We start from the raw sequence: 18,336 nt of genomic DNA, 5'->3' as shown, positions 1-18,336 counted from the left end.
TGTGGCAAGATTTCATAACATAACTGATGTCTGAACAAAAATTTAGTTTCTGTTAGTTTCTGCCCCAGCCTGCACAACTGTCAAAATAAATATTGATTTTTAACCTGTTGCCTGCTAACTTACTTTGAGTTACCCTCATAACATACAACAACCACTGACTTCTGATATTCTTTCCCATATTTACCAAATGGAACCACTATCATCATATGGAAGGTAGTGTATTACTATGGTTTGTTCAAAATTATTGGGAAATTTAAAGAAAGATGGTTGATGTTAGGTACAGAGGAAGTGATATTTTCTTATCAAATGGCATAAAGAACTTTTTAATATATTTTATTAAATGAAATTAGTGAAAATTTTTTATAAACTATCAGTCAACAAATTATATACTTGCTATACTGGAATATGAAAATATACCATCATCATTGGCAATTTCTTATATGGCACATAAAACTTGAAATAAAGTGCACAGAAGCATAAAAACAGTATGCAAAGGAACAAGTTATTCAAAGACTATTTAATAATACAGCTCATTTACTTTCTGGAGCATTGCTATGTATGATTTTATAAAAATATCTATTGAAATACAAATTACAGTATATCTAATGGAAGACCGACAATCACTGCTATTAAAATGTTCCCAAATCAATGGTCCCAATTTGTAGTTGCACAGCATCGCCTTTAAACTGAGAGCAGACTGTTTCCAATTGCTACATATCATTGCACATTGAGATTTCTCATCTTTTTATCTGCAACTTTCAGATTGATGAAGTTCTGCAGCTTCTTCACTCTAAGACGTGACCACACAACATAGTCACACAAACCGTGAATCTGAGCTGCGGCCAAGGCAGCAGCTTCAGGATACACCACAGTTGTGCACCCTAAGCCTGTAAGAGATAAACAACAAACAATTGTTTACAATAGATATATCAGTATGTAAAACACAAACAAAAATAAATCACACGCTTTAAAAGGCTTTACAGAAAATAATGATACATAATGTGGATTAGAAACAATTTTTTTGTGCTGTAATTTTTTAACACAATGTTCTGCAAACAGGGTGTGTCTGAAGAATAGTATTATGATGCAGTCAACGGAAAGGGTTGTGGAAGTTTTATTGGAACATTTTGGTTCTGTCGTTGATAAGGCATAACAATATTTCTAACTGTATTAAAGAACAATTGCAAGGCATGTGTCATGATGCTCCATCCAAGTACTAAGAAATGACAACAGTCTGCACAGAAATGGGTTGCTCAGTGTATATGATTGGGCCTGTCCTGTGGATAAATTTCACATGTGAAACAGGAATAAATGAGTAACAGAATGCATGTTTAGCACTGACCTACAAAAGAGCCATCAAGAGGAAACTTAGTACCTGTTACTAAGCTGTTTGCTCAGAATAATGCTATTCTGTGTGTGTTACTGCTCTGTATGTGAATGATTACAGGTCATATTAGTAAAATAAATGCACAATGAGTGTCCACAACAATAATGATCTTTACATACTACTTAAGTCCAAATCAATTACAGATTTTTTATTATAATATTACATGTTCTATGTCTTGTCAGCTTTGGACACTGTAATTATTAACTACAGTAATATAAAAAATGACATATGCATTGCCAGCTAATGAAAGTGATACCTCACCAACCAAAATTAGAACTTCCACAAAAGTTCAGTGACATATATAGCAAATCAACTACCACAGCATGACTGCCAATTTGGCTCGAAAGTATACACAGGTTAAAGTGTCATTCAAGAAGCAGTGTTAGTGGGATATATTTTTTTTCTATCCATACATATATAAAAACCAACATAATAAGTGTTAAAGACTACAGAAACTGCCAGTTAAATCATGAAGTATTATTTTATAAGAGTACAGTGGTTCAGTAAGTACAATACCTCAATAATGACATGAATATTCCAAATAACAGCAACAAGTACATATGGATGTTTCAGTCAAAGAAATAACTACCTCCAATTTTGCTATTTTTCAGTTATGTTGATATACAGATCTATCAGGCAAAAAACACAAAATATGCTTAAACGAGTGTTGTGCCAGTATCTGTTAACAGATTTGTGTACTTCCAGGAAGTGAAATGCCTTTGTTCAGCAATACAGTGAGCCATGCCCACCAACTGTTGAATGGGGAGGATTGTGATGCAAAGTTTCAAGTTTACAACGATTCAGGGACTGATGTGAAAGTAAGCAAGCACAAGCAAGTAAGTAAATAAGTAAAGAAACAACAGTCCACACACATTTGTGTATCTCAAGTTTTAAGTTAATATTTACGTGTACTGGTATATGAGGGTTGCTTAAGCACGTAGTTTCATATTCAGATAATCCATATTTAGAATTTTGCAGGGAAAGATAGCATTGGAAACGCAAAGAATGAATCTTTTTCAGAAATTCTTTCAAATATTCCAACAGTTGTTGGAAACAAAACAGAAATGTAAGAACTGCCATTGCAGGATGTTATCTTGTTAGTACAGGGAACAAGAAGTTCGAGCAAGTAAGTGACGATTTTGCTGTCACTGAAAAAGCACATACAAGCATGATAATTATGTACCTGAACACTGGATGGAATTTGTGTAAAAATGTCATTTCAGGTGATGTGAATGCAGATAAATGACAGTGTCATACACTGAATTGTTCAAAGTCTTTACTGTTTACTGAAAGTATGCTACCAATGCGCAACAAGTAAAATGGCTGTAATTTAAGGGGCTTCATAATAATAGTTTATCAATCATCTGTACTAGAGTTTTAGATCTTTATTTCTGCTACACACCTTTGTGCAAAAGCTCCAGAATACAAATCATAAATAATCTAAAAACCAGACTTTTATTCATAATATGTATGTTCCATTCCAATACTAATGAAATTCAAATACTCTGTAGGTGACACTGAAGACAGGAAAAAAGAGTCGCCTTCAATAGACAACTGACAACAGGGAGCATGAAGATTTCTGGGGCCAGCCAAATGTGCAGCTTCACTCAATGAGAGCAGTGAGGCTCGCACAGCCACATTAGGTTATAACAATGTGCTGGCCACAGTACCCTCCTATGGCAGGGCCCCAGTACCGACCCCTGACAGGGTAAGAGTCTTTGCCTGCAGATTCCTTTCAGGCTTTTTTATTAGAGATAGTCTTTTTGCATCCATCTATTTTCCACTTGAGAAAAAGAGACCTACGCCACATGTCATTCCCATTAATTAATTACTTTTTCATCCAAAGAAAGAATTTTACATAATACATCTGAACATACAAACTACTGTATCTGGAAAACAGGTTGTTAAGCATGTCTTCACACCAGCTGTTCTCTCTCTTCTCAATAGTTGAACGGAATATCATGACACATGCCTTATAATTGTTCTGCAATGCTATTTGAATATTTTGGTTCCAATGGTTATGGATTCAACACTTTATACTTGTTCAGTGAAATAAAGAAATATTCAGTGTACCTATACTTCGCCACTACCCACATCACAACGAATTTCTTACAAGAATGACACTTTAAACTGTAATGAAGATTACATTTTAGTATCAATCAATGCATAATGTTACAAAGTCTTATATGCTTATTACACAGCTCCTACTAACTGGTCTCATTCTCCCGTGGGTCTCATAGCAGTTTCCATTCTATGTATCCTTTATTACCCTTTCGTATTTATCACACACACAATCCAGGCACTTCAAATGTAAAAGCTCATCAATCTAATAAAAAAATTAACATCACAAAGTAGAAGTTCCATATGAATGACATATTACTAATATTATACAGATTGTGCAAAGCTTATTATCATAAACACAATGTGACACACCTCTAGCTAGAATCACTTATCTGACCATACGTATGTCAAGTGTCATCTTGGGGAAATATCATTCTAAGTTACTTCTACCTGTTGCAATTGGTCGAGAGATGTTGGCAAAGCAGACTGGACCTGATGCCATCACATCATTCTCTCCACCAATCCAACCCTCCAATTAACTAACATAGCAGCAGGTGAGCTAATGGCAGTATCAGAGCACACTGTGTAATGCAAGAGATGTATGCACATGTATTGTTCTACTGGAAGAGCATTTCACCCCAAGCATTGTGGTGTTGGGTGTACCCTGCACTGTTCACTTGTCCCTTTAAAAACAGCAGAGGTGTATGACCATTGTAAGCTATAGCTCAACATAATGCATGTGACTTCCACCAAACAGTTCCTGCTACACATGGTGACCACTCACAAAGCAACACTGACTCCTAAATTGTGAAGCAGTCACTGTGCTATCAGCTACAGCTTCTCATCTTATGTAGCAGTGTGAGTTTGAACTGGTATGCTGCCGCCATTATCATGAACCAAGATGAGTGTGTGGCTAACTGGACCACCGACAGCAGCAGTTACATACCCCAGTCAACTTATATCTCCCGCATCAGGCAATGCTTTGTGAGGAACAACTGTTATTGAATTCACAATAAGACCTTAATGAAACTCCAACTGCATGAATTCTATTCCCTGGCACTATCCAGGGAGGTAGGGAATGAATACCTACAATGTTTACTAACTTACACCTTAATGCTCAAAACAAGGCCAGTTTTATTACCCTCCCACGATATTACAGCACTTTGCTTCATGTAGCAGCTATTAGAAACATGCGGTGACGTTACAGTAAACAATTACAGTCATAACTAAGGAAAACACATCACACTGTGAATGTTTAAGACAGATCAGAGATGCTATCAAGTGGTTCAGTGAGTCCTCATGAAACTTCTCAAAAACTCATGATAAGGTGACCACAGTGCCTTCTCTCAGATCCAATAATACTGTGGTTGACTAAAATCTTGTTAAATTAAGTTTTTATGGGCTCAGTATATTCATGTTCCTGATATAGTTCCTGCTCAATTAACACCACAGCACAATGTTTCGCATCATTGCCTTCACTGCCCTCTTCCAGTGTCCCATGCATGTAGAGCGGCACAGAGAAAGAAAAATATTTTAAGATGATTGTAACAGCCCTGGAGCAGTGGCTGAAGTGGGTAAAAGGCGTCAAACTGTATAGCAATAACAAATGTTTAGTCACTGTGGAGCAGTGCAGAGCGGGCAGTGTCTGTGCTTGTAATTTATCAACTAAGTGACAATTTGGAAGCTGCGCAACAAGAATTTCAGTACTGCTATCACATCCAGCCCGGAGATGAAGAGCTTAAAGTATACTCTTATCAAATTCAATTTTATCCATACAATCTTCAGATTGTGCAAGACCTGAATCCTAATGGCTGTGTCCCGTGTCTGCAAATTTGTGAACAATTGTTAGTTAAAGACTGTAACGATGTAAACTTAATTCAGAATCCTTGTATGCCTCATGGAACCAATTTTCATGTATGTGGTTACGTGGATGAGCTGATTTTGTTACTGGGCTAAAGGAAACAATTTTCAGATTAATCAGCATAAATTACACAGTACCAAAGTTACCGTATTGGGTGCCGTGTTGTGGAAATGATAGGTCCCTTCTTTTCTGTCACTGACATCTGAACATTAGAGATTTTTCTCTCCAAGATTACATACATTTCCAGAGCTTGATTTTCTGCACATTGAAGTGGACGGTGTTACCTACACATTGATAGCCATCTGGCAGCAGCAAAACGTATGTTCAGGAATACCTTAATTTCAAAGAATGCTAACATTGCCTTGCCACCATAGTCTCCAAATCTTTCAGTCTGTGACTTCTTTTTACTGGGACATTCTTAAAAATATTGCATACCAGATTAAACCACGAACTTTCTAAGCTGAGCACACTAATTGAAGAGGAAACACCAAATATACCATGTGACACATTGCACTATGCTATGCAAAACCTATATCAATGACTTACTAGATGAATGTTGCAAAATGGATAGCATCTGCCTGTGTAATGTTTTTTTATGTACAGAAATTAATTGACAATTTTTTTGTTTTGATACTTACCTGATGGTATATTTAATGAAGACCAAATGTCCTGTGCTACATTATCTGCTCTCACAGGTGGGCAATTGATAACTGGGAAAGATGTGTTTCCTGAAAGAACAGGTCCAAGACCATTGCTTCGCCCAGCAACAGCAATGAATACTACTTTCTGGCCACAACCTGCAGTTGTCAGGAAATACATGTACATTATATATTTGTCCACTACTACAACCTTTTTTATGAAATATTATTTCATCACAATAAAGATACCTTCATAAAATGCAGTTATTTTAAGAGCTTCATCTGTGTTCTTATGCGCAGATGTTACTCTCATTTCACATGGAATACCCATAGCTTTCAAGTTGTCTGCAATAACTGAAGAATGTTTTTCATCTGCTGGAGAGCCCATAAGTATAACGACCTGTTTTGGGAAGTAAGAAAAGACATTAGTGAATGAACGTAAAATCACAATTAAAATGCCTATATTACAATAAAATGCTGTTTATCATTAGCTTACCAAACACTTTGGAACTGGTATTATAGTTTCTAACTGCTCAGCAACCCAGATGAAATTTCTCTTAACTGTAGCAAGATCCTCATCTGTAACCTTACTCAGATTTCGATACACCTGCTTATCCTTCATCAGGCGTTTGTCTCCTGAGGGCCACAGTCTCCAAGAATCACTATCAATTACATCTGATATTAAAATCTGCCCTGCAAAACAGAACAAAAGAAAGCTGCACAAACTTCTCCTCATAATAATAATAAAACAATTACAACAATATGCAAGGTAAATATTATTTTAGTGCATGGAAATATCCAGATATCTAATTACAGGTGGATAAGATGGAAACCTAACTAATAATTGCCTCATTTTGCATTTATCATGGTCATATCACACTGTGCACCATATATTCCTGATCACATCTGCCTCTTGGTCCACATTTAAAATACTTAATTTATATCTGAAAAGTGCTAATAATATTAACTAGTTTCACAATGCAATGTTATCATTAGATTCTGTAATATGTTTCTGTAACAGCATCACACAAAAATCTGCATGTATAGGGCACAGAACTTCATTTTATTTATGTAAATGAGAAATGTTGAAATGTTTCTTACCAGAGGAATCAATTCCAAATTCTATTTTCATATCTATGAGAGCACAATCTTTTTCAGCCCATGCTTTTTCTAGAACTTCAAAGACAACAACAGTTGTTTTGCACATTATATCAACCTCATCCTGGCCAATCACTACACCATTTAAGTTGAAGTTTGCTGATATTATCTGTTCTTCTGACCACTGTGGATCATGATTAGCATCATCCTGCAGAAAACAAAATGACAAATCACAGATCAGTAGAAAGAAGTTCTAAGTAATAATATATTTTATATAAATCAACATTTACGATATACTGAACTCTAATTCGGCATTCAGTAGCCCACCGCCTTATTTATCTCACCCACATCTGGCCTCTCGTCCAACAAGCAGAAATGATGTGTACAACAATGATTCATTTAGTGCTATAATGATGTTAATTACAATGTTAAACAATGCTATACATCTGAGAAAAATGCAAAATTGAAGAAGAATATGTTATTAAGTGGCCAAATGGAGAAAAGTGATGAAGAAATAATTGAAAGTGTGCAGAAAAATAATGATAAATGTGAAGAGAAAATAGAAGAGAGAACATGAACATTTCTCACACTGCTTGTGCTGAAGCTGCAGACACCTTCCAGGAGTATATTATGCAACAACCAGATACATAGAGTACTGACGCAATGCTTGTAAAGCGGATGCGTGCTGGCATCACCTGTCCTCATTGCAACAACTAAAAATTGGGGACATGTTTGTGGTGAGCAATCAACAGGACTCTTTATGTACATACCCAAGAACTATGTTTTCTATGAAAATTAATGTATCTTTAGATTTAATGATGTATAGTGCCTATATATTTAAATTAAATTTGACACACTCTCAGTGATCTGGCAGCCATACGTGCAAGGAATGGCCAGATTTGCAAGACTCCTGTGTACATCACTTACAAGTACTCAGTCTCATTTTCAACTGAAATTAGAACAGTCCCAATATATCAATTTATAAGTAAACAACAGCTAACCTTGTAAAAGGTTTCTTGCAGAGGTGGGTTAAAGCGATACCCTTCAGGAACTCCAGGATGCCTCTTCAAAAATGAACCTGTTGCTAATCTTCGCGTTACCCATTCAATTGGCACCATTTCACACTTCTTAGCAATGAATGCCTTCTCACCTGCATGCTTCACAAATGAAGTTTTTAGCCCTGTAAAAATTAAATCAAATTTTACTGAGACACACTCACTATGTCTTTACACTCAAACTGCTAAATTTTGCCATTGGTGACTTCACCTTTTCTTGCAGCCTTCCTTAGTGTACTGGACCAATATTTAAACAAACATAACTGCTTAAAGGTATGGAACACAGCATATGCTAACTTTATACAACAAAACACCACAATTGGCACTTCCATGCAAAAGCTAAGTGATCATATCACCTACCAACTGAATTGAGCAGCTCAAAAACCTTGCAGTTCGTTCTGTTTGATACGGCTGCTTTACCCTCCAAGTCATGAGCTTTTACACCATCTCCTGCTGTGATTCGATCTTTACTTTCAACATAAACCAGATCAGGCGAGTCTTCTAGAGCCCACACTTTCTTAGTCTTTCCTTCAATCACAAGTTTACCCAACTTGTAGTTTCCTGGGAAAAAAAGAAAGGAAAGACAAGATGAATCTTCAATAATGAACACTGCAAAATATGTACACAAGGAAGAATAAGAGTTAGTAGTGATGACTATCATGTTGAGCCTCTGAAAGCAATGAAATGTAATACGTACATTCGAGTGACTGTGTATGGATAAAATGCCATCTACTCTATAGGATTCGTTGTTGATCAGTGGTAGAAGTACAAGGAAAGAAGGGAACACAAGCTATGATTACAAAATGAGAAAGGAAATCAGCTGTGTCCTCCTCAAAGCAATCATCCCAGCATTTGCCTGGAGCAATTTAGGGAAATCATGTCAAACCTAAAGCTGGATGGCAGGACAGAGATTTGAACAGTGTCCTCCCAGATGTGAATCCAGTACACTAACCACTAATACTTCGCTAGGTTGGCAATAATTACTATGGACAACTGAATATCTTGAAAGAGTGCAGGAGCAGTTCAACAAAACCTGACGTTTTAATCTCACAGAACGGGCATATGATTAGTGAAACTGAACAGTTCAAATTCCTAGGTGTTCAGATAGATAGTAAGCTGTTGTGGAAAGCCCACGTTCAGGATCTTGTCCAAAGACTTAATACTGCCATTTTCACTATTCAAATGGTATCGAAAGTGAGCGATATTTCGACACGTAAATTAGTCTACTTTGCTTATTTTCATTCACTTATGTCGTATGGTGTTATGTTTTGGGGTAACTCTTCCCATTCTAGAAGGATATTTTTGGCTCAGAAACGAGCGGTTCGGGCAATAAGTAGTGTGAGTTCACGAACCTCTTGTCGACCTCTTTTCACGAGTCTGGGTATTTTGACATTGGCCTCTCAATATGTATATTCCTTATTGTCGGTTCTTGTTGCCAATATAGTTTATTTCCAACAATTAGCAGCTTTCACTCGGCTAATACTCAGCAGAAATCAAACCTCCATTTGGATCGGACTTCCTTAACTCTTGTGCAAAAAGGTGTGCAGTATACTGCTGCATCCATTTTCAATAAGCTGCCACTCGAATTAAAAAATCTTAGCAGTAATCCACGCGCTTTCAAATCGAAACTGAAGAGTTTCCTCATGGGTCACTCCTCCTATTCTGTCGAGGAGTTCCTTGAAAAATTAAGATGATTCTCATTGTACTGCTGATAGCGTTTGCATAAACTTATGGACTGATTTTCTTTCAGGTTCACGAACATTTATTTTTATCTGTTATTACTTTTTATGTTGTAAGTTCATGTACTGACACGTTCCATGACCTTGGAGATTTGCTCCTCAATTTGGTCCTATGGAACTTGACGTTTAAATAAATAAAAAAAATAAATTACTGGGGAACAATGACTTACTACATTATGATAATGAAAGAAAGAAATTACACTGACACTGTATTTAAACTATCCTTTGTATCACGGCATTTGAGATTTGAGGTTTTATATGCTGAGCATGTTATGGCCACAACCGCCTCCCCCCCCCCCCCTTACCACCCATCTTTAATGGTTACAACAAACATGAATAATGAAACTTATTGGAGTAGTCACTTATTTGTCATCAGTGTGAAGTGATCTTCCCTCATCACTGTCTGGATGAAATATATGGGGTAATAAGAAGTGGATGGAAATCCTCTGCACTGCAAAAAGATGTCTTACTTGAAGGTATATGAATGTTTACTGTTGTTAGACAGCCCAATATTCTTTGTGTATTATTTTCCATCACAATTTGCAGATTCCCCCGTCTAGATGTGTGAGAGATATTTCATTCCAACCCGAGTTAAGTGTACTCTTGTGTATCAAACAATTAATACAGCAATATTATGACACTATTGTTTCTTAATTATATGGAAGTCTATCTAATGACAAATCGTAAGTGAAAGATCTCATACTGTAAGCGACACTGTTTCAAAGAAGCCAGAAATACTCCTTGCTGCACCCCCCCCCCCTTTTACATCCAGTAACAGTCACTTAACCAGCTTTCTTCTGAATTTGCTTTAGACGTTAACTTTCGTGACCCTTACAGCTAATACGGTGTACGGTCTTCCCACCTCCTGGGTGTGACACCCTTTTGTTTTTCCACACAGTCACTGTATTGTTCATGGTAGTCACAAGTATATATTGGTTTGTGTGTTTCTACTACGATCCAATATTTGCTGCATTTGTTGTTCTACCACCTCTATAACTTAGGTAGGTTAAATCACTTTCTGCAAATAAAAACAAAAGGAAAGAAAGCAAGTGCAGAATTTTTTAAATATATGTTCGATGCTTTTTGAGGTATAGATGACTTGGCCCGGCGCCTAGTCAAATGACACAGAAAACTTGTCTAACATAAGATCTGATTTGTTAATGGGATTATTATTGTCTATAGATCACTACCTACAGGCAAAGTACCTGTGACAAACTATCACATTAGGTCAGGTCTAACCAATTAGCTTTCTGAACACTTGACTGATCACTAATGCATCCAATGCTACATTAACAGCATTTTAATTTGTAATTATGCTGATCTTCAAATTTGCCATCATATTTTTTATCACACCACAGCTAAAACCAGCTAAGAACATGCACAGCCACACTATGCACCTATCTTACCGAGATTGGTATTTTGGAAGTAATAAGGCATGCATGCAAAAAGTTTATCTGAAAGCTGTAACCAGACAGCAACAACAAGATCTTATTATTGAAATGTTCATGTTCATAGAGTGGAGTATTTGTTATTAGCTCTTCTGCTCTCCAATTTGTATAGTTTAAAAATGGTACAAAATGTTTCAAGAAACAAGTTCTCTTTGGCTGAGAACTAGAGTTTACTACTACTACTACTACTACTACTACTACTACAAGAATAGTCAGTATAAAATACCGTATATTTTAGAGGGGTCACTGTCCCCGAAAATAGCTTTATTTGTGGGCACACATGACGATATTACAATCTTACAGTGCTGCACACATTAAAAACAAAATGCACATTTGAAAAGTAAATCTTGAAGAAAGTAAAATGATTTCTTTTATAGCCAAACAAACTTTCACTGCCCGTTTGAAAACATGAAAATAAAAGAAACTGAGCAGTGAATTAAAATAATTCTTACAGCTGTGTCACATGTTCTGTTTGCCTTACTCTGCACCTTATAAGCTGCCGTTGTCGACGCACCGCCAGTCCTTCTAATTCAGACCCTAAATGTAGATTCTTATAACGGACTAGTTTGAAGTAAACTGTATCAATCCTCTGGTGATAAGAAATTTAACCCACGTACACGCAAGTTTCTCCGTACGATAATTAGTATAAAGGACAACAGCGATTAATAGTGCGACAAAATATGCGTCTAATTTAAAGAATAGTATTTTGAATACTTCAGTACATGTTACTCTGTTTACAAACATGCAGCTGTAATGGCGAACATGTGCTCTGTAACCTTAAGCGCGCGGAATAGTTTAGCTTTACCTCCTCCAGCCATTGCTGTAATAGTATTTCAGCCCACAGCCTCAGACACCGTCCGCACACCAAACTAACCAGGAATGGCAGCAAATCTTCAGCAGCTGCTGTACTCGTTTGGCGCTCAAAGTTTCCTCCCCCACCAGAAGCCAGTCACGTGGTACCGATACTCCAACTAATAGTAGCCGGGTCTCAGGATGCAGTGAGTTCTTTGCAACGCACGTGGTGTGTTTGTTTCGTCTCGTGAATTTCCGAGGAACCGCGCGTGTTAAAGGTAAGAAACTTTCATTTCCGAAAGTACTTCAATTTTCAAACATTGTCACCTGGTAAAGACGTCGTTAACGTATGGAAAAACCACACAACAGCTTCACCAATCACTGAAAGTTGACGTCGGAGCTGTGTTTATACTGTGAAGTGTGAACGCTAGCCGGCGTCAACCACCTGTTCCGAGTGAAATAAAGAGCTTGTTGCTCACTGCAAATTGCAGATTTTGCTGAACTATAATCATGTAATGGAAAAAACTTGCGTAAAGGGATCCGCATGGATTCCGTTATGTTGTTATTTGCTGTTCTTACAAAAAAAAAATTGCCTAAAGTTTTGTCTTTCAGTTTTTCCTAGGAAAAAAATAGGAACATGAGTAGTTTTGTAAACTATGCCCAATAAATTAGAGTTGGGCGTTCGCCAAAAAAATCGTGAACAGTTTTCAAAATATTGAAACTGTGCAGAATCTCCTGGACTTCTTTCACAGCGAGTTCTCAGAAATTTTAACAGGTAGATTGAATTGTAAACCCATTTATGTTCATCGTTACGAAAATGGAGAAATTGCTACAGCAGTCACATCTTTTCTTTCTTTTTTTCCTGTGGCATAATGTAAACACATCCCGTACTTATATAATTTTGTAGCCGGCTTGAATAGCTGAGACTGATCATTTTGCAGTGGACAATGAATGGAGGAGAAAGGGACATTGACCACTGCAAAACTGTATCATTCCAATCAATACTCAGATATCAAATTTAACTTTCGCTTGAACTAATCGTAAAGCCTAGTCCGCATAGAAACTGAAGCGTCATTGGAGGGAAAAAAATTAATTGCACACGGATGAAAACAGCCGTTTAAATGGGCTGAAAACTCTAAGTCCTGTTCTTTTAATGGATTCATGAAGAAGTCCGTAAAAAGTATTCTTGGGAGGTATTTGCAACTTGGGACTTTGGACTCTGAAGTTAACAATGTCGTCACCCGCGCGAATGATTTTCGTTTTCTGTGTACCGCGGAATGACACTTTTCAGCGTAGCTGACATTATGATAAAACACTTGCCTTTGGTTTTGCAGAAGAAAGCACTGCTGACAGCGGCAGAGTATTCGAAATCGGCGAATATATTAATGGTCTGAACACACAAGATTTTTTTCAGGAAGTTTGTTGTTTCATTAATTACTGCGTTCCGGGAGTCTATATGGCTTCGCGAAATCCACAAATGTTTGGTGATAACATAAGAATGATTCTTATAAAAAGGACTTAGAGGACGTGACAAGGAAATTGGTGCGAAAGACACTTCCGTTGGAGCTAGGATGCTGCTTATGTGTATGTTGTTATGGTGAACTTTATAGTGTCCCAAATGGAAACTACACGTTAGATCACAATCGATGGACCAGACTTTGTTTTTCATTTACTGCGCGACAGCCGCAATGGAAAGACGTAATTCGTTGCTCTTCGAAGTCTTGTGTGTATAACGGTTGATGTAAACTTAGTAGCATTTTTCTGATAGTAGGCCTATACTTCACATGTTTTGTTAATGGACATTACAGTACCGCGATCTTTTGTCTTAGGTGCGCTTAGATTCAGCTGGCATGTTACATCGGATGCGATAAACATAATTATTTATTGCTTGTCTCCAAGCACCAGTATTAGTTCTTCATAGTTCGGAGTTAATCGTTGTTCTTTGCCATAATCAATCACTAGATAAGTAATGCTTTATAATTTCTTTAGAATAGTGAGAACGCTCTCTGAAAGCGGGCTAATTCATGTTTTCCTTACTTTGTTTTCAGTGCCCGTCGGTTAAACAGTTCTAAAGCTTGAATTGGGTGTACTTGACGTAATGAAGTCGCTATGCGAGTGCACTGTAAATAGACATGCTTAAGAGATGGAAAAGTAAACAAAAAAGGTGAACAGATTGACGAGAAAAGCAACATTTACCGGCGATCTTTATCTCGAAAATTATCGATCTGATGGGGTCAATATTCTACAAAATTGTTTCTTTTATAGCGGTGATATGTGCAACACCGTAAATGTGCTTGAATTCTGGAGGAATTGTAAGCTGCACTGCTTGGTGCGTGACTGTATCTTACGAAACATTTAGTTGATGTGAATGTCGCCAACTGGTTTGTAATGCAGAGAAGTACAGCCTATGGGCCCTCAAATAAAAATATAGAAAAAATGCCTTTGTTTTAGTATTGTGGTGCAGCACCTTTTAAACCGTAGGAGACGTTGACGTAATTATTTTGTATGTGCTTATTTGGCTGAATTAAGCCAGCATTCACCTTGCAAACACCGCACTTTGACGGTTTGAAGTGAGTTCGATTTCGTGGAAAAGAGTTATTCCAAATGTCATTTCGTCGAGACCAGGACCCACGAAATTTTTACGCCCTTTCCCTCTTAATTAAAAAGTTTCTCTGTTAAGGCCAGCGCCACAGGTTCAGCCTAGGGATCTGTTGTGGTCATCAGTCTGAAGACTGGTTTGATACCGTTCTCCGTGCTACCTTGTGCAAGCATCCACTTGTACCTGTTTACTGAATTCATCCTTCCATTACCACTGCCAAACTGACAATTCCTTGATGCACCAGGATGTGTCCTGTCAACCGTTCCGCTCTTTCAGCCAAGTTATGCCACAATTTTTTCTCCCCAGTTCTGTTCCGTACATTCTTATTAGTCACACGATCTATCCACCTAATCTTTAGCATTCTTCTATGCACCACACTTCAAAAGCTCTTATTCTTTGCTTGTCTTAATTGCCTCATCCACGTTTCACTTCCAGACAAACACTTTCAGAATATTCTTCCAGGGTTGTGTACTATGTGTCCCAGGAGGAGTAGCCAATCTTCAGAGATACAACAGGAACGATCGTTCGAAGGAAAAAGTCTAGTAAACGTGGGCTCTAAAGTGCATACCGTAAGAGCTTTCTCTTCTACTGAATAAGTGCTCATAGCTTTTGAGGTGTGCATGTAAAGCCCATGTGTAGTAAGACTTCCTTGCCTCGAACCATCGTTCCTGCAATATCCCTGAATATTAGTCATTGCCGGCCGGAGTGGCCGAGCGGTTCTAGGCGCTTCAGTCTGGAACCGCGCGACCGCTATGGTCGCAGGTTCGAATCCTGCCTCCGGCATGGATGAGTGTGGTGTCCTTAGGTTAGTTAGGTTTAAGTAGTTCTAGGGGACTGACGACTTCAGATGCCAAGTCCCATAGTGCTCAGAGCCATTTGAACCAGTATTAGTCATTCCTATTAGACACCCTGTAGATCATAAACACCTTCAAAAAACTGTCAGGGCTACAGCGAGCGAGGTAGTGTATTAGCTAAGGCACTGGGAGGATAGCTATCCAGATTTAGGTTCTCGGTAGTTTTCCGTAAATCACTTACAGCGAATGCCGGAATAGCACATTTGAAAATGACAGGGACAGTTTCCTTCCCCAATGGGAGCTTGTGCTCTGTCTCCAGTGCACTCATCGTGGACGGGGCATTAAACATTAATCTCTCTTTTCTTTTGTAAGGCTTATGTGTTTATTGAAAAGGAGAAACAAATAGTTTTCTTCGACTATAGATTTAACAAATTTTGGATTCTGCCATGCCATATCTTAGAAGAAAGATGCGCGGGCATATGAAATTAAACGAGCACATCAGTTCATTTGTGGGTGAAATTGCACGCTTCAGTTAACAGGTAAGTTTGTCTATAGCACGGGCTGGTTATCAAACGCTTGCGCGACTTCTGCTGGCGACTCTATGAAATACTATATTGGACTAATAGGATGTGCAGGCCAATGGCACTGCCGCAGTGGTAACAGCGGTTCCTGTCAGAGCACCGAAGTTAAGAGCTATCGGGCTTGGCTAGCACTTGGATTGGTGACCGTCCAGGTCTGCCGAGCACTGTTGGCAAGCAGGGTGCACTCAGCCCTGGCTAGGCCAATACTGAGGGGCCACTTAATTGAAAGGTAGCGTCTCCATTCACGAAAGCTCACAACGGCCGGGAGAACGGTGTGCTGAGCACATGTCCTTCCATATCAACATCCAGTGACTGTCGGCTGAGAATGACACGGCAGTCGGTCGGCACCGTTCGGCCTTCCGAGGTCTGTTCGGACGCAGTTTAGTTTAGTAGGATGTACAGACTCCACCTTTGTTATAGTGACAAACTGATCTGCAGCGTAGCTTCAACTCTAGGTTCGTTTTTGTCACAGTTGGTGACACCTACTTTGACTGGTTCAGCAATTTCTAATCTCGAACAGAACCCATCATGCCATTACTTGCTTCATATTTAATTCGATTTCCGTTATAAATAACTAAAATAACAAGGTAAATTCAGAAAAGTTGTATTACAAACCGTAATAAAGAATTCCCCGATAAATAATTTGCTGCAAATTACATACGTATGCCGTACATCACCCAACGAAAAATATCTTATTTTTGAGGGGGCGGGGGGTCGTGACGTAAGTCCGACAGTTTGACTGTAGTGTCAGATATCTTAACTGACTAACGCTCAGAAAACCCCTGTTAGCTGAGGTTGAGTGAATGAATGAAGATAGGTAGTTAGGTAAAGTGTTTTTATTTTGTTTTTATTTTTTCCGTCTCAGTTGCATGATTATATAATTTTTGCTGCTGTGATTACCGGTTTCGGGCTGACACGCCCATTCTCAATCTACTCACGTTGTCATAACCGTAACAGGCCACACAGTTTGGTGCCAAAAGACAAGAATAGCTTGTGTACACAAAGTCAAACTGTGAGCAACAAGTACTCTCATTGACAAGTTAGACTATATGTCTACTGTTACACCTGAATAATACAAGCAAACTGACAAAAAAAAAAATTATCACATTTCCTCAGTACTGAACAGTTGCGGACCTACCATCCAGAAATAGCATGCCCCGAATCAGCTAGGTAATATTTTAATGTCCCGTCGACAAGGAAATCATTAGTGGCGAAACATACTCGTAGGCTCGGATAGTACAAAGATGAGAATGGGGAAGGGAAATTGGAGATATTGCCATGTGGTTCAATAAATACCACTTTGTCAGTCACCATGCAGTAGTTTGCAGTTTTCATGTGTAGGAATATACTTAACGTCGGTGGTTCTCTAAAACAGTTTACGAACGACACGGTTCAGTCTAGGAGGTGGTGTCATAAAAATAAAAATGTTGCAATACGATGGAAGGCCTCCAGCTAATTGTTTTGGGCAATTACTAGCAGCCGATCTCACATACGAGCGTAAGTAACGCAAAGCGAGCAAATAGTGACAAAGCCGCTATATACATGATAACACCATCACCGATCAATCACTTGGATCGTACGCAACCGTCAAATATGTCTCCTTGAAGCACGAAAGTGCGACTGTTGCCGAACCGTGAAATATTTGGGTTATCCTCCCAGGCACTCTATTGTAGAAATACCGAATAAGATTTTCGAGAACCTACATGTTGGTGAGAATGATTATTCTAATCCTACAGATTCGCAATTAGTACACTAAGGAAGTCGGGTACAGAACTCTCGTCCGACCGATTCTACTGGATTTTTCACAGGTAATAGGCCATTATCAAATATGATGAAAAGAAGGTCTAGAAAAGAGCTGATCGATTAGTCACGTGTTTCTTATTTCGGTTTTGAGAGAGCGTCACAATTAAGTTCAACAAACTGGATTGAGGTACATACAATACATTGTGCACCACGGAAACGGTCCCAAGTGCTCTTTCCGTAACCCGAAGGTTGGTTTCAACACAGCAAGTGCGTTACTAGACATAGCCGTGTTGGACGTAATATGGCGTTGCTCTCTTTCAATCCTTGAACCGACGTATCCAACCAGTTATATGGGGACCTACCATCTAATGTGGACCCGACTCGAAGTACAACTTGGCATGTTTTCACTTTAAAAAATCCTTCCCAGAGGTTAATGGATCGGTAAATGATCCCGGGACAGAATGATAATTGGATCCTAAATTATTGGCTCTGTTGCCTAGCTCTTGCCAATTATAATACTTCATATATTTCTAAAGTTTT

At 38.3% G+C, this 18,336-nt stretch overlaps 2 protein-coding genes across 2 annotated transcripts in view; one reads left to right on the top strand and one right to left on the bottom strand.

Annotated features, from left to right (window-relative positions):
- Window positions 1-318: 318 nt before the first annotated feature.
- LOC126185027 (bifunctional phosphoribosylaminoimidazole carboxylase/phosphoribosylaminoimidazole succinocarboxamide synthetase) lies at window positions 319-12,228 on the bottom strand. Its single transcript, XM_049927759.1, has 8 exons — window positions 12,093-12,228; window positions 8,461-8,661; window positions 8,047-8,225; window positions 7,049-7,253; window positions 6,444-6,640; window positions 6,197-6,347; window positions 5,948-6,106; window positions 319-887 (listed from the first exon to the last, which is right to left on the bottom strand). The coding sequence occupies exons 1-8, from the start codon at window positions 12,103-12,105 to the stop codon at window positions 718-720; spliced, it is 1,275 nt and encodes a 424-aa protein (XP_049783716.1). The 5' UTR covers window positions 12,106-12,228; the 3' UTR covers window positions 319-717.
- A 1-nt stretch (window position 12,229) lies between these two features.
- Window positions 12,230-18,336, top strand: part of LOC126185026 (amidophosphoribosyltransferase-like) — a 247,646-nt gene continuing 241,539 nt past the window's right edge. Inside the window, exon 1 of the mRNA XM_049927756.1 lies at window positions 12,230-12,357. The gene's annotated coding sequence lies outside the window, so the exon portion shown is untranslated. The remainder of the gene's footprint in view (window positions 12,358-18,336) is intronic.

This window comes from Schistocerca cancellata, chromosome 4 (assembly GCF_023864275.1).
Source record: "Schistocerca cancellata isolate TAMUIC-IGC-003103 chromosome 4, iqSchCanc2.1, whole genome shotgun sequence".
NCBI classification, from domain to species: domain Eukaryota; kingdom Metazoa; phylum Arthropoda; class Insecta; order Orthoptera; family Acrididae; genus Schistocerca; species Schistocerca cancellata.
This window is presented reverse-complemented; position numbering and strand designations above follow the sequence as displayed.